The sequence below is a fragment of the Homarus americanus genome, unplaced genomic scaffold, assembly GCF_018991925.1.
Source record: "Homarus americanus isolate GMGI-L3 unplaced genomic scaffold, GMGI_Hamer_2.0 scaffold54958, whole genome shotgun sequence".
NCBI classification, from domain to species: domain Eukaryota; kingdom Metazoa; phylum Arthropoda; class Malacostraca; order Decapoda; family Nephropidae; genus Homarus; species Homarus americanus.
In genome coordinates, this window is record NW_024719788.1 from 1 (window position 1) to 17,671 (window position 17,671).

The window sequence follows — 17,671 nt, forward strand, 5'->3', positions numbered from 1 at the left end:
GTAGTTACGTATTGCTAGTACCGCATTTATTCTTTTGTCTTCCCAGCGAACCTGAGGATGAAAAATAGACCACGCTGGTGAAAAGTTTTCACGCATTGAGGCCTCCCTTTATGTGACCCATGTCCCCGCTCAATATAGCATAGTGGAGGACCACTGCTCGACATAACGCGGAATTTAGCAGATAATTTCAGCTCCCCTACAGCTGAAGACACTGCTTCAGAATCAACCAAAGTCTTGAGATGCACATTCACCCAATGCTGAATTACATCGATGTCCGTGGTGGACAGGCCGGAGCGAGATACCAAAGGGTACAATAAAGGGTAGTACCGTATGCTGATCAGGATGGTGGAGGTGTGGCTGAACCAGAGGCAGGCTGAAAGAGAATCTGAGTCTATGTACATTCACCTCACGGCCGAAGTGTGTGCATACGCATCTGGCGAGGTGTTCAGGATCTCCTGTAGGTCAGGTTCAGTGTGAGCAACAAGGGTGAGGTCGTCTGCATACTAAGTTCAGCAATGAAGCTGCCGCTACTTTTGTTCCTGCCTGAGTCGTCTTAAGTTGAAAAGACCATTTATCCGGTACTGGCGTCCACCCCTGCCGGCTAAATTGGCACTGGCACGAGTAAAGAAGGCAGCCAAGAAATGGAAAAGAGAGTTTGTACCAGTACACACCCTTGTTTAACCCCCGTTTGGATGGGGGAAGAACTCAGACTGTGTGCCATTGTGCAGACACTGCTGTTCATGCCAGCGTGGAATTGCCTCACAATGGCAATGAATTTGATGGGCAGCCAAACCGATGAGGGTCCACCATAGGCTTTCCTGTTGACCGAAACAAGGCAATGGTTTGTCACGACGCTGTTTTTGTGCAATTTTCCTGTATCTGGCGAGCAGCAAAGATCATGTCAGTGGTGCCACATGATGGTCTAATTCCAATTGAGATTCTGGGAGGAAGTTTTTCGCCTCAGGAAGAAGTCTGTTTAGGAGGACTCAAGGATAATCTTGCCAGCCACGGACAGCAGAGAGATCCCCTAGTTGCGCCACAGTCCGACCGGTCTCCCTTGTTCTTATAAATATTGACGATGGAGGTGTCTTTTTAAGAGCTTGGGGATTTCCTCTCTTTTTCCCATATATTTTCCAGGAGAGAGAGGAGACGGCTGGTAAGCAGAGGTCCTCCTGCTTTATAATCCCTTGGCTGGGATTCCATCAGGCCCTGAGGCTTTGTTATTTTTCTTCATCTGTTTGTTGGCAGTAGCTACCCCCATCCAGGGAAGGAAGAGGCTCATGCTCAGCTCTGGATGCTGAAGGACCTGCTGGGTAGTCAGGATATCCACATCAGTGTTTCAGCTGAGCAGTGAATGGTAGTTTTTCCAGTGCTGACGGATGCCTCATATTGTCTTTAATTATGGAGTTACCGTCAGATGAGCGAAGGGGGCTGTGCCATGAGTGATTGGCCCATAAAATGTTTCTCAGTGGGAATTGAAAAATTCGCGCATCTTGTGCTGATTTGCAATTTTGTGTTTCACATGCTTTATTTTAAGCCAGTCGTTCTTTAGATTGCGAAGTTCCTGCTCGGCCACCAGGCTTCTTCTTGCAGAAGGTAACAGCTTTGGTCTGAGACTGGAGGGTTGTTCTGCCAGTCAGTTAAAGCAGCATCGTTATCATCGCACAGTACATTGATTGCCGCGGTCATTTTCATCAAACCAGTCCTGGTGTATTCTTTCGAATCCGGCCGAGGGTCTCGCAGGTTTTTGTCATGGCAGTGTCGAGAATATCCCATTCAGCACTGGATCTGCTGTTTGTTGTTGGCTGTTTGTCGCCCATGTTCGAGCTGCTCTCCGAAAGCATATGTTACATGATCCTCCAGACGCTTGGTGTTAAAACCTCTTCGGAGGCGCTGCCTTCGCCGTTTTGGGGCAACGTAAATGATAGCTGGCCCTGATGAGCGATGATCAGTGTCGCAGTGGTCTGAGTGATGGCACGGGTGATGAGAAAACCAGCGATCTCTGACAATGATGTAGTCAATGAGATGCCAGTGTTTGGATCAACACACACACACACACACACACACACACACACACACACAACACACACACACACACACACACACACACACACACACACACTCTACTGAAAACATAATTCTTCTCCACACTAACTCAAAAATAGTTTTGTTTCAGAATTGATAATTAATTTGAGTTTAACAGAATAATCTTAAGGTCATACTGATCAAAGACTAATCTTAATCTCAATAAGTTGGTCACTGTGATAGCCAACACTCTCCACACACACTCACACATCATCATGCTTGACACCTCCTTGACAGAGATGAACTACACAGTGGGGATGAAGGTTGGTGAGACGATGTTCTGGGGAATGCTGCTTATTTCAAGTTGAGGCAAGCAAGAAGCACAGAACAGCCAGGCACCTCCTCTCCACCCTCCACAACTGCATCACCTCTCCTCCCACCCAAACAAATCCCTTTTCACCAGCAATCTTCCTTTATCGTCGTTGCAACCATCAGGGTAAAAGTTTTATGTTTACATTTTGCTGACTGTATTTTTCACATGTTATTGTCTACCTAGTAGCATGAGTTCGTTACATCTACCTTGTACACTGCCAACAAAGTCCTGTTGCCTCACTTCTCCTCTCTTGATGAAACCCAGAGATCCACTGTTCAGACCTGTGATACTGAAGCAGCCCTCGAGTCCCAGGGTTCAATGAAGAGGCAGGTGAGGTGACAGTGAGTGTATACAGAATATTGTCAGCAGTCAGTCCACGACAAGAGGACCCACAACCCTCAGTCTACCACAAGGTTAGTTCCCTCTACAGTAATGCACATGCTATATACCCACACAGCCACTCTATTAATTCAAGCATGCACGAAATACTAAAACAAAATTGTATTATGAGTGAAGGCTTATCCTAAAGACAGATACAGCATAACCTAAGTTAAAGCCTTTCAGTACACAAGCAGATGCCTGAAATTTTGACCTTCAATGTTTAAAGACGTAAATAAGCGATGGGTGTTTTTATATGACACCTGATCTAACTTGAGTGACATTTTCCAGCTCCTTCACAGAAAAAAAAATTACTAATCTAATCCTCCTCGCATCATGGTACAGTACTTGGTCATTACCATCAATGCTAAGGTATTAAATTACATCATGGAGGAGGCCATAACACTATTACTACTACATTTTTGCAGTAGTACTAATATCGTGACAGATTATATTTGGCAGCATCATTAACACATTACCTGTGTACATTCTAAACACAGTATATAACATTTAGATGGCAATTTAATTCTTGATGTTTAGAGAGACACTTCAGAAAAAGCCTAGAGGCTGGTACTAGGCTGTTATTTGCAGGTACCAGCATGACCCACGACTTCGACCTGGCTGGTGTTCCCTCCTTCAGGAGTCAGCCAAGTCGGCTATCCTGATGGAGCGGCCCTACCTGGGATGTGTGCGGGCGGGGACTGGCGACGTGGTGAGAGTCTGCCTGGGACAACACCACAAGACTCTGTTACCAACACGACCCCAGCGGCAGTGTCAACGCCATTGTCACCTTCCTCGGCCTCACCAATGTCGGTCAGACATCCACTATGGCCTGGTTTACCTTTATGCTTGGCAATCTATGTAGCAGTATTGTGTGACGACTTTAGGCGTGACACAGTAGAACTTTGCCTCTTAGCTCATAGAAAATAATAGGTTCCGATTTTCTTCCATTTTATTTATCATAATCCACATTAAAAAAGCCAACACTTCTCATAAATTGTCATGCGTTTTCATATTACCATGGCCAGATTAATAATAACAACAGATTCAGGACTCCTTCAATTACGCCAAATAACGTAACAATTAGCATATCAACGCTAAATTAAACATTAGCATAAAAGTTATTCTAGTCATAAAATTATCTCCTAAATACATTCAATATATTTATATAAAATATAGAATTTATTCACATTTAGCTGCAGAATTAAATCATATATCTGAGCTCAAAAAAATAAATATCATTGTTATGTTATCCATTTGTATCTTACCAAATACTTACCTGATACAGTATTCAGTTTCCTAAAAGAGCTCATATTTCAATATACTTTTCTCATCTGGTTTGATGATTAGGCGGATTATGCTTAGTTAATACAGCATATCTAATTTTATGAGAACTGCAATAATTCCTTGAGATTTATAGGACTTTTTATATCTGTATGAAAGGCACCTGAGAACTTTGCTTGACAATAGGTATAAAGGCAAAAGGATTGTAGGTAGAGTGTAGAAATTACAATACTAAGTAAATCATGTGTTTTGTTAATGACATTGGTTGTTAATCGTGACTGTATATTTGAAATTATACGCTTCCCTGTGCAGGTACACAGCCAATCAAGTACATACAACGACTACAATGACTTGATGATTAATATCCTCAATAGCGCTACCAGACTTCACAGCGGGTGATCTTATGGTGAGCCCTTCCTCTGTGCTAACTTCCTCCTCCAGGTAACCGTAAAATCAACTGTTGTGTTGTTTGACCTTGTAACACATTACTTCTATTATCGATGATACCAAAAAAAAATAAATTAAACCAAAATAAGTTGCCAGGTCCCGATAAGATATTCGCCAGAGTTTTAGAGATATGAAAGGAAGATCATGGTTGTCCTTTGGTCAATTTATTTACTGTCACTAAAACCAGCATCGAACAATACCAGGATAGCTAATATAATGCAGATTATAAAAAAATCACTGATTAGTTTGTTGGTTGGGAATATTTTGATGAGAGCCTTTTGATGCGTGTATTGCCTCTCACCTCAATAACAAGTCTTTGCTTTCTAAACTTCCCTCTTATGGTTTCTCTCCCCAACTTTGTTTTCTAATCTCCAGCTTCTTTGAGAACAGATCCATAGCAGTTGTTGTCGAGGATCGATCTCTCGCTCTTTCTCTACCAATAATAGTGAAACCTTATAGGAAGAGAGTAGGTGAAAGAACTTTCACCTACTCTCTTCTTCTTTATCAATGATTTACTCATCATTACAACCAATTCTATCCATTCTTACGCTGATGATTCTACTCTTCACTCTTCTTCACATTTCCCTTCCCTTTAATTCTCAACCAGATCTGTTCCAGAGCTGATATCATTACATCTATCAATGCGGATTCAGCAGCATCTCCGAATGGGGAGATAGAAACTTGGTTAACCATTGTGTAATAAAACTCAGTATTTAACAATTATACTTTCCAAATTAGATGATTCCAGTCATTTCAGGATGCTATCATTCTGCCAAATTCTAAAGTAGATATGCTAGGCCTCACCATTTCTCTAATATGTCATGAAAGTCACATATCCTCAATATTGCTACAGCTGCCTCCCGAAAGTTGGGAATGCTGTACAGATGCCGTAGTTATTTTACTCCTGAGCAGTTGCTTCAAGTATATGGGATTCATTCATCCTAACCTGGAGTACTGCTCTCATATCTGGGGGTGGTTCTTCTTCATCCAACTGTTACAATAGGGTGGAATCAAAGGCATTTCGTCTTATTAATCTTTCCTCCTTAGTTGACAATCTTTCTTCCTTTCTCTTCGCCGCAATGTTGCTTCTCTTTAATGGCAATGTTCGGTGGACCTGGCATTCCTGTACCGCCGGCAAGGCCGTGGGCTCATAGCACCTGTCTTGCTCACGGTGCCCCTCGTTTCTCTCTGTGGATGGTCACAGTAGAATAACCCGTTATAGTGCATCCTTTTCCACACAAGCCAAACTGTGTTTCATACTTACAATTTGTCTCACTTTAAAAGCTGGTTTTCCGGCATCTTCGCGGTGTAGATTAATATAACCTTTTCCCTTTTCTATTTTTAGTTTTCTGTTCTTTGTTTTAGCCTCCTAGGCCCCGATGTGGGCCGTTGACCTGTGCCCATAGGCCAATCCCAGTAAAAAAAAATTATTTATCTTTATTATCTTATAAATATTTATCTTTATTATCTTATAAATAATACACACACACACACACACACACACACACACACACACACACACACACACACACACACACACAAAACTTGTATTTTCTCACCCTTCATGACTGTGCACACACCCAGTCTGCTGTTGTGGTGCTCTTGTGTCCCTACCAATATGTATCCTTGTGTGTTAGGTCAGTATCCGTAGTATTGGAGGTGACGAAAGCACAGAGTTGGCTAACTCACCCCTCACACTGGACGCCTCCCCTCCAACGACCTCCCATCCACCACCAACACTTACTACCTTTACAGGTACAGTCTTGGCAGTTATTATTCTTGCTATGTTGTTTTTAGACAGAAACGAAATATAATCTTCGTAAAGATGATTTAGAATATTCTGACTGTTTATATGATTCGTAAGATTTTTTACTTCACTGTAAAAACAACTTTTGAAAGTCAGACCAAGATTGACACAGCCTGCGGAGGTAATAGTTCACCTGACACCTGGACCCAAACCTGAGAAATAACAATACATATTTACTTCATCAGACACACCAACTGAGTTTTGCCACAAGTGGTAGGAACGTTGGAAGTGGAGGGAGGTGTGGAGGGCACGCCCACCTCCTGTTGTCAGTGACGGCACCAGCAGCGACGTCACCTGCCTGGCCAGTCACTTCGTTGGGGAGATGATGCCAGAGTCAACGGCTCTGCTAACACCCATACATACACCAGGTCTGCATCTCAAACACACACAACTACTATCTACGTATTTATGTTAAAAATCGCTGAGCTAGGATTTAGGGTTATATTCAACATATTTTCAAATTATTACGGTAGAACTGATAAGGCTGAGGCTAATTTTACCGAGGCATTGATACCACTAGATTGTTGGCTATTTAGTCGAGTTTAGCCACATAAGGACAACCCATACTACATATGGTTTCTGGCAGGTGAGAATGTACAGTAGCTAAAACAACTACCTGTGCAGGTGTGGGGGTCGATATGCTCGAGATTATATGTGACTAGTGACAGCCCCTCATATACCAATATTTATCGTCCCTGGTCTCATATTGTTTCCCAAAGTATACAGATAGTTGTTTTAGACAAAATGGCTGGACATGTTGTGAGATGAGGCAACTCTGTGGAATATTTATCTAGCATCCTTAGTGTGCAATTCATGTTCCAGGAGTTTTAAATATAAAGTAAATAAAACACAGAGGTGCCATATCTCAAAAACGCACCAACTATTGTACCACGCATAAGTGCAGGCATCTGCACTCATACCCTATGGATAAATTGAAATTAATTATTGCTACTATTGTTGTTTATTATTTGAAACTTAACATGAGAATATGATTGACATCAATATGAATATGGCTGATATAACCATCATTTTAAATAAAAATCACTATTATCTTGCTGTATGAATATGAAACAATAACTGAACACACACACACACACACACACACACACACACACACACACACACACACACACACACACACACAGTGACACATCTTAACTTCAACGATGTGAAAAGCAGTCAGCTCTAACACACACACTATGCATGTAGTTTAGATCACACCATGAGTGTGATGGTGGATGTGTAGTGACCAAGAGCGTGATGGTGGATATGTAGTGACCATGAGCGTGATGGTGGATATGTAGTGACCATGAATGTGATGGTGGATATGTAGTGACCATGAGTGTGATGGTGGATATGTAGTGACCATGAGCGTGATGGTGGATGTGTAGTGACCATGAGCGTGATGGTGGATGTGTAGTGACCATATGTATAACGGCAGCGAGGGCATAACGGTGGAGATAGGACGGGTGTGTTACATCAAGCTACAAACGTTGGACTTCTCGGACACTAACAAGCTGAGGGTACGAGTGGCTTTCCTACCAATAAACCCAGCCGCCACCTCCCTCCAGGTATGTCACAAATACATTATTCTTTCTCTCTTATTACGAATGACTTATCATGTTTACAAAAAAAAAATGAACTTGGTCTTATTGGGAAACACCAACGATAATATTCTGTGATTCTTCATCAATTGGTGAAAAAATGTTTGTGGATTCATGAGTTTACTCCTGTTTATGTCACCCAACAGTTCACGGCTGACCTCTCCTTCGACGGCCAGGCACAAAACCTCGGCATCTCTTCTCCAACAGTTCCCGCTGCTGCAACTCTCTCCCAGGTCAGCTCTCACACACTTACCACCTCAACCCACACCCCTGCTACCTGAACTCACATTCTTACCACCTGAACCCAGACTCTTACCACATTCTTACCACCTGAACCCAGACTCTTACCACCTCAACCCACATCCTTACCACCTCAACCCACACCCCTGCCACCTCAACCCACATCCTTACCACCTCAACCCACACCCCTGCCACTTGTACTCACATACCAACACCTCCTACCATAAGATTAGCCAGTGCTGTTGGCGAGTTGTCCGGTGATCTTGGATTATTCCTTGACACTCGAGTCATACAACTCGTTTACATGGGGTGTGGTTGTTATGCTCATGACAGCTTCTATATCTTAAAAAAAATCACGTCTAGATGGCCCTAAAGCCGGCCATCCTCAAACGCGAGGGCCAACCATTATTATTATATTAGTAATCGTTGTTGTATGTTGCCTATTTTTTGGTGTTGTGGTCAGATCGGGACTGAGGGAGCAACGGTGACAGAAGCCGTGATAGAGGCATCCAACATAAGTGTGAAGGAGACAGTGAAGGCAGTGTTTAACATCTCCATCCCCGCCCTCACCACCATCCCCATGAAGATCTTATTGGTGAGTCCTGAAGAGGATATCTTGTGCGGTCAATTTTGTCGTGCATGTGTGTTAATATATATACAAAATATAAAGTCACTAATTCAGAAATTATACCGTTGTCTCGAGCCTATACATAATATTATGTTACTTATATATATATTTTGTTTTTTATATATTTCCCCCACGGTGATCATAGGTAGGTGGACTCTGTTGTGTAGTTTATGCATACAGTATAGTATGTAACACCTACCCTTATTCTATGATCACTATTTTGGTATGTCATACACATTATTTCATTTTATAGTAATTTTACTCTAAGTCTCTGTATCGGATGAGATCCATATCTAACAGCCTGTTCAGGTGGCAGTATTCATCCTGTTGTTGCAAATTAATTACTTTGACAAAATAGCAACTAACAACTGCCTTAAACACATTCGTACTTGTGCTATAAACAGATGAACCTAGGCAGGGAATCCTCCTTATGCATACAGTACTTATACTTCCCTCACTATAAGTAACTTGGTTAAGGAACTAGTGGCCTCTGAGGCATTTGATCATCTAAGTTTAAGATGACAAGTATAAACTCGTCATGCTTCCCAGTGGAACCCCTTCAAAGCTTTGGCACTCTGCCTTGCGATGGATGCCAGAAAACACAATGAAAGAGCTCTGCGCCTTTGTCTGGCAAATCTGAATCTGTTGGTACACCCGCAGTGTGGTCTTGTGGTTCACCAGTTGTGTAGGACGAGCCAGGTGACTCAGCAATATGCCAGGGGGCCACAGAGGTCCACCAATATATCTGATGCCTCCGGTAGTGTACAAGCATGCTTGATGGCCTCGGTCCTCTCACCTGAGTGTTGTTTTACAGATGTCATCGCCAAATGAAGGTCGTGCCTCGGTCACGCTGAGTAACCTGCGAGTCACCTATACAGGCAGGTGAGTAACCAGGTACAATAGGTGTACTAGAACGAATGTACAGGAAGACAGCTAGTATTGGACAGTGGGTTGTAATGTCACTGCAGAATATGTTTATCAGAAAACGTCCAATACGTGTGTTAGTAAGTGTAGAGTAGGTACTAAGTGTACTTGTAAGTATGTATAGTATGAGTGCTAATAATAATTTATAGTAAGTGTGTTAAAGACTGTACAACATGAGCTAGAAAGAGATACAGCAAGTGTACTAGTAAATGCACAAAAAATGTGCTAGTAAAATTGTACAGAAGTGTGCTGGTAAGAGTATACTGTACAACAAGTTTGCTAGTTAGAGCACACAGACATGTGGTGTGGGAGTGTACAGTGTTGTGTAGTATACCTGTGGTGTGGGAGTGTACAGTGTTGTGTAGTATACCTGTGGTGTGGGAGTGTACAGTGTTGTGTAGTATACCTGTGGTGTGGGAGTGTACAGTGTTGTGAAGTATACCTGTGGTGTGGGAGTGTACAGTGTTGTGTAGTATACCTGTGGTGTGGGAGTGTACAGTGTTGTTACCCCGGGGACAGAACGTGGAGTGCTCGGGTCTGGCAGTGCAGAATTTGATAGCAACGTCCCCTGACCTAGAAGGCGCCTCCCACTTCGACGATGAGGTGGACACTCTTACACTGGACTTAAAGTACATCACTAGCAGCCAGGTGAGTGACACAGTTACTCACCAACACAGGTCATTTACATCACCAACACAGGTGGAGTGACACAGGTACTTACATCACCAACACAGGCGGCAGACACAAGTGACATCACCAACACAGGTGAGTGACACAAGGTACTTACATCACCAACACAGGTGAGTGACACAGGCATTACATCACTAACACAGGTGAGTGACACAGGTACTTACATCACCAACACAGGTGAGTGACACAGGTACTTACATTACCAACGCAGGTGAGTGACACAGGTACTTACATTACCAACACAGGTGAGTGACACAGGTACTTACATCACCAACGCAGGTGAGTGACACAGGTACTTACATCACCAACACAGGTGAGTGACACAGGTACTTACATCAACAACACAGGTGAGTGACACAAGTACTTACATCACCAACATAGGCGAGTGACCAATACATGAGTAACCAACACCTGGCGGCCATAGAGGGTAAAGATTCCCTACAGTGCATCATAGAAAGTGATCATGTTACTTCTCCAAATGTAAACACTGTATTGCCACATGTTTTTAAATATCTTTGATCTTGTGTATATTAATGTTCTTGCTAATTACATCTGTTTGTGCCCAAATTATAGGCAGTCAAAAAAATGAACTTACTGGTAAGAGAGTGTCGTGAATTATAGAGTTTAGCACAGGTGTACAGTGTAAACAAAGGTCTTGTCGCCCCTTCTGCTGCTCCACGAACCCCAAGATTCAGACTCGTGAACCCGAAGCGGTAGATACTGATGCATTATTCTGTCCATAAATGCTTCGGATTCACGAGACGAGGCGCCTCGACAGGACTTGTGTTTACGACTATACAAGAGAGTCAATGAATGTCGTCCCGCAGGATTCACGACACTCGCCTACAACGATTGCCCGGACGACAACATGCTGACACTGGAGGTGAACGCCACGCTCACTGACGCCTACTGGAACGACAACAATGCCACCGTGGGAGTCGCCCTGCAGGTATTATTGACGTTATTACTATGTTTCAACAACTAAGATCTTTAACCCTTTATTTCTTAACATTATATTCCCTAAAGTAAAAAAATAAGGTAGTTTCTTGGACCTAACTCATCCCTCACCACCATTATCACTATCACCAATCACCACCACCACCACCATCATCACCACCAACATCATCACCGCCCTCACCATCTACATCATAATCACCTTGGTCATCATTAACTCAAACACGCTGGGAAGCCTAAAATATACAGTAGGGTGGACAGATATATGAGATGATAAGGACTGGGTGTAAAAAAGACTGAGTAGTCTGGATTAATAGACCTGCTTCATCTATCCTGGTAACATGCTGCTATGATCTATCCTGGTAACATGCTGTTATGATCTATCCTGGTAACATGCTGCTATGATCTATCCTGGTAACATGTTGTTATGATCTATCCTGGTAACATGCTGCTATGATCTATCCTGGTAACATGCTGCTATGATCTATCCTGGTAACATGCTGCTATGATCTATCCTGGTAACATGCTGCTATGATCTATCCTGGTAACATGCTGACAAAGATCTATCCGCCAGTAATATGCTGCTATTTATCCTGGCAACATGCTGGCGATCTATCCTGGTAAACATGCTGCTATGATCTATCCTGGCAACATGATGTTACGGATTCATCCTGGTAACATGCCGTGTTTCATCTATCCTGGTAAACATGGTTATGATTCATCCTAGTAACATGCCGCTTCATCTATCCTGGCAACATGCTGCTGCGCACTCATCCATAAATATGCTGCTATGATCTATCCTGGTAACATGCTGCTATGATCTATCCTGGTAACATGCTGCTATGATCTATCCTGGTAACATGCTGCTATGATCTATCCTGGTAACATGCTGCTACTATCCTAGTAACATGCTGCTATGATCTATCCTGGTAACATGCTGCTATGATCTATCCTAGTAACATGCTGCTATGATCTATCCTGGTAACATGCTGCTATGATCTATCCTGGTAACATGCTGCTATGTTCTATCCTGGTAACATGCTGCTATGATATATCCTGGTGACATGCTTACAGTGTTGTGACCATTTCCAATATTTACTGTAAGGAAATTAACTACAGTGTTATTTAATGCCGATGCACAGGGACTTTTAATTCACCTTGTATGAGTGGGTTGGTGTTGCAAAATAATCACGGGAACAATAATTGGTCCACGCAGATAGAGAGCGGGTCTACCATCCCGGTGGTGGTGAAGGTGGCGTCACTGCAGGTGGTGCGAGAGAACATCACCGCCAACCTGCCCAGACTCAACCACTCTCTTACCCTAAATGACACCTTCATCTACTCCCCCTTGTGAGTCTTCATGTATACCAGCTTTGGCTCTTGTGTAACAGGCTGTAGTGTAAGTACAGTAGGAGGCTGTGTGGTTTAGAAGGCTGTAGTGTAGGTTTAGCAGGCTGTGGTGTAGGTGTACCAAGTTTTGCTGTATAAGCAGGCTGTAGTTTAGGTGTAGATGTAACAGGCTGTGGTGTGGGTGCAGCAGGTTTTGTTATGGATCCAACAGCAGCCTATGGGGTGCTGTTGTAACAACGTTGGGGGTGTACTGTATCTCTAGCAAGTGGTATGGAGTAATGTACCGGGTGTTATGTATGGTGTACTTGCAACAGAATAGTTTGTGTAAAGTGGTGGTCCGGGTTCGATATCCTGCAGTCACAGGTGATTAGCAACTTGCTATATGTTCAGCAGGAGTTATCGGTTCACATGGGCACTCCTCTCTGGGTATCCTGGCATCTTACTGGTGGGCGTGAAGGATGCCCTGATTCTCTGATGGTCAAGGCATAAATGTGTGTGTGTGTGTGTGTGTGTGTGAACTACTTTATATGCCAGTGATGTGGTCGCGACCATTAAGTCCAAGACCGAGAGTACAAGTCGACGCAGAGATCAATAACATTGATGGATCACCTGGAGATTAGCACCAATGTACTGTCCAGGTGGATGAACTTTACCTGGGATACAAGGGGGCATATTCAAGCGACTACTAAGTAGAGGTGAAAAAAAAACGAATTTTATTTTCTGAAGTAGAAGAAATCGTATAAAAATGTACTAGAGATTGAATGGGAGCGGGGGAGATGAGCACAATATTTAGCTGTGCTCACCTTCAATACATCTTCCATACACACAACCTTCCACGGCCACTGGCAATAGCAAATTGTCATCACTTATGCGTTTTTGAGACAAACGTCTGAAGGTCGTTCATGCAGCCCTTGTGGTGCTGTGGTAGCGCTCTCTGTTCACACGCAGAGGTCCCGTGTTGAGTCCTGACTAGTAGAAGTTTTGTTTGTACAGTATATTGAAGTCTACGTGTACTGTATATATAATCCTCAAGCCACTATGTATTTCCTTGTCACTACATCCTCAAATCACTATGCGTTCTCATCCCACCATGTTACATGTTACATTTTACCATGAATGAATATCAATGACGATTATTTACAGGGACGTGGTTGAGGTAATCTTCAGCCTCAGTCAACTGGAGGACTCACTGGTAGAACCCAGCCAAGTAACTCTGGTCATGTTCCTGCCGGTGGGAGGCTACCTTACTTTCACCTCACACCAGGTTGAGGGCCTCCAGCCAACCATCACCCACGACAGCGCTAAGCTATCTCTCTCGGTAAGTGAATAATACCCTTTCATGTCGGGGTTGCACGTGACGTTATACATCAAATGGGGTTTGGATATTTTTCGAAAGGCTTACAGTACGCCTCGTGTTAACAAATTCTAACTTTAATATTGTACAGTCGGGGTCAAAAGTCTTGAACACTTAGCAATATCTGGCATCTACTTCTGAGTTATACATACATGATTGGGATATACTAATAACACTACTTGTCACCACATATTATGCCTGAACCACAAAATGGGATAAAACTCTCCTTAATACCTAAGATCTTCGGGAACTTACCTGCCAAATACTGTCAAGTGTTCAAGACTTTTGACCCTGACCGTACATACACCACTACTACACATACACACAACCTCCTTTACAACCACTCATACTCAAAAACATAAACTCTCCTTTGTCACCATATAAACTAGAACATCCTTCATAAACACCTCAACATCCTTCACCATAAATGATACACAACAACACTGTCGTTCACTAACACATGAGAACAACTACAGCATCCATAACCACCACACATACACCTCAACAACAACGCCCCTCGTGTCTGACACTGGTCGGCCCTAAAGCCATCACACAGTGTAATTATGCAGTATGCATATACTGTATTACCGGTAAGTTCCTTTGTGTGACTATTAGTGAGTTTTAGCAGTGCAGTACTTGTTCTTTACATAATCCTGCTGACAACAGTGGCTTGACCCAAACCTTAAAAACACGATGAAATCTCATTTCAGTGTTACCTGATGCACTTTTCCCCCCAAAGTCCAACAATGACTCTGTAGTTTTGTGTGAGTGTTTCAAGAGACAGTATTAACCTGCAGGTCCAGGAGCTACAACTTTGCATCACCAAAATTCCCTCGTCAATGTTATGGCTGACAATGACTGACCTCGTCAGCTTAGATAAATGGATTTGAAACAAATGAGAACACAATTTTCTTACCCCAAATTTCAGAAAAACAATCTGTGAATTATGACTAATTATTTCAAGCATTTTGTTACATGAGTGTTGTCAGCTGCCAGATAGTACTTTCTCAGTCTTACAAAGAACATCAAAATGGATGTTTGCTGCTTCAAGTGTTCAAACAACCTTATCATACTTTATCAACTTAGCCGGCCACTCATCACATATTTTGGATGAATATATAAATTTTCTGACCGAATGAATATGAGAGAGGCGGACGTCTGCTCTATATATGTCTTTCAGCTGATATCTGTTCCCCCATTTCCATTATTTTGCCTTAGATCTTTACATTTTTCCCACATTAAATTGGATCTGCTACCTATCAGTTCATACTAAAAGTTTGTTTACTTCTTCCAGTAATTTTTGGAGTTCTTGTCAGAGTTCCTTATAAAGTTGTCAACGACTACATCTGTTGTTAATGTACAGTATACAGGTACAATACATGTATAGTAATGGTCCGGGTACTGATCCATGGGGTACGACCTCTCACCAACTTTACGACCTCCAACAACCTCTCACCAACCTTACGACCTCCAACAACCTCTCACCAACCTTACGACCTCCAACAACCTCTCACCAACCTTACGACCTCCAACAACCTCTCACCAACCTTACGACCTCCAACAACCTCTCACCAACCTTACAACCTCCAACAACCTCTCACCAACCTTACGACCCTCCAACAACCTCTCACCAACCCATGCAACCTCCAACAACCTCTCACCAACCTTACAACCTCCAACAACCTCTCACCAACCTTACGACCTCCAACAACCTCTCCTCCCAACCTCACCAACCTTACGACCTCCACAACCTCTCACCAACCTTACGAACTCCAACAACCTCTCACCAACCTTACAACCTCCAACAACCTCTCACCAACCTTACGACCTCCAACAACTCTCACCAACCTTACGACCTCCAACAACCTCACCAACCTTACGACCTCCAACAACCTCTCACCAACCTTACGACCTCCAACAACCTCTCCACCGACCTCCAACAACCTCTCACCAACCTTACGACCTCCAACAACCTCACCAACCTTACGACCTCCAACAACCTCTCACCAACCTTCGCTGACCTCCAACAACCTCTCACCAACCCCGACCTCCAACAACCTCTCACCAACCCACGACCTCCAACAACCTCTCACCAACCTTACGACCTCCAACAACCTCTCACCAACCTTACGACCTCCAACAACCTCTCACCAACCTTACGACCTCCAACAACCTCTCCTCACCAACCTTACGACCTCCAACAACCTCTCACCAACCTTACACCTCCAACAACTCTCACCAACCTTACGACCTCCAACAACCTCTCACCAACCTTACGACCTCCAACAACCTCTCACCAACCTTACGACCTCCAACAACCTCTCACCAACCTTACAACCTCCAACAACCTCTCACCAACCTTACGACCTCCAACAACCTCTCACCAACCTTACGACCTCCAACAACCTCTCACCAACCTTACGACCTCCAACAACCTCTCACCCACCTTACAACCTCCAACAACCTCTCACCAACCTTACGACCTCCAACAACCTCTCACCAACCTTACGACCTCCAACAACCTCTCACCAACCTACGACCTCCACAACCTCTCACCAACCTTACGACCTCCAACAACCTCCTCACCAACCTACAACTCCAACAACCTCTCACCAACCTTACGACCTCCAACAACCTCTCACCAACCTTACGACCTCCAACAACCTCTCACCAACCACGACCTCAACAACCTCTCACCAACCCCACGACCTCCAACAACCTCTCCTACCTTGACCTCCAACAACCTCTCACCAACCTACAACCTCCAACAACTCTCCCCTTACGACCTCCAACAACCTCTCACCAACCTTGACCTCCACAACCTCTCACCAACACGACCTCAACAACCTCTCCACCCCAACCCCGACCTCCAACAACCTCTCCCCCACCTTGACCTCCAACAACCTCTCCCAACCTTCAAACCAACAGTACGGTTTGGTGCGATTCACAGATGTATCACGGGTGTCCGCTGAACTTTGTCGTCAACCCCGAAAAAAATCGACACTTCGGTTCAGTCTTTATCAGATAACAGTCCCTTAGCGCCTATTCATCAGCACTCTCAGCGCCTCAATCTCCGGGTTATAAGTAAGTCCCACAAATCCTCCATACTGTTAATTAATACTGTCAGTAAATCAATAATCAGCTACATTAACTCTCTCATAATGTTTGACAACTGGACACGAGTTAAATATATATGTAACCAAGAATATCGACATAATTAACTTTATAGGTATGATAAGCGACTGTTAGTGTCAATTAACTGGGATTTATCAATAAGAGAGAATTATTTAATCAAATTAATATGATAATTAATTAGGATAACATTATGTGTACACGATCCAAAAAGTATCTCTAGGGAGGATGCGGAGAGAACAGAGAACACACAAGCTCCTGCTGGACAAAATAGAAGAGAGTCAAGAAGGAACAGGGACAGATGCACATGGGTTATGCTCGGGGGGGGGTAGTGCTGGGCTAAGTGTGCCGACACAGGGCCAGGGGCAAGCAATTGCACCCTCACCCACTCCGCCCCCCACCCCACCCGGGAGGCAGCACCGCTCAGCCACCGGACAGGAGAGACAGGCGCCGTGTAAACAATGAAAATTTTAACCACACC

The 17,671-nt window shown here is 43.6% G+C and overlaps 2 protein-coding genes across 2 annotated transcripts; both read left to right on the plus strand.

Annotated features, from left to right (window-relative positions):
* The first annotated feature begins 7,725 nt into the window (after positions 1-7,725).
* On the plus strand, positions 7,726-9,672 carry LOC121860293. Its single transcript, XM_042357367.1, has 4 exons — positions 7,726-7,885; positions 8,065-8,151; positions 8,622-8,753; positions 9,601-9,672. The coding sequence occupies exons 1-4, from the start codon at positions 7,727-7,729 to the stop codon at positions 9,670-9,672; spliced, it is 450 nt and encodes a 149-aa protein (XP_042213301.1). The 5' UTR covers position 7,726.
* Positions 9,673-11,058: 1,386 nt separating this feature from the next.
* LOC121860294 lies at positions 11,059-17,118 on the plus strand. The gene is made up of 4 exons (XM_042357368.1): positions 11,059-11,349; positions 12,571-12,704; positions 13,848-14,022; positions 16,987-17,118. The coding sequence occupies exons 1-4, from the start codon at positions 11,269-11,271 to the stop codon at positions 17,095-17,097; spliced, it is 501 nt and encodes a 166-aa protein (XP_042213302.1). The 5' UTR covers positions 11,059-11,268; the 3' UTR covers positions 17,098-17,118.
* The last annotated feature ends 553 nt before the right edge of the window (positions 17,119-17,671 follow it).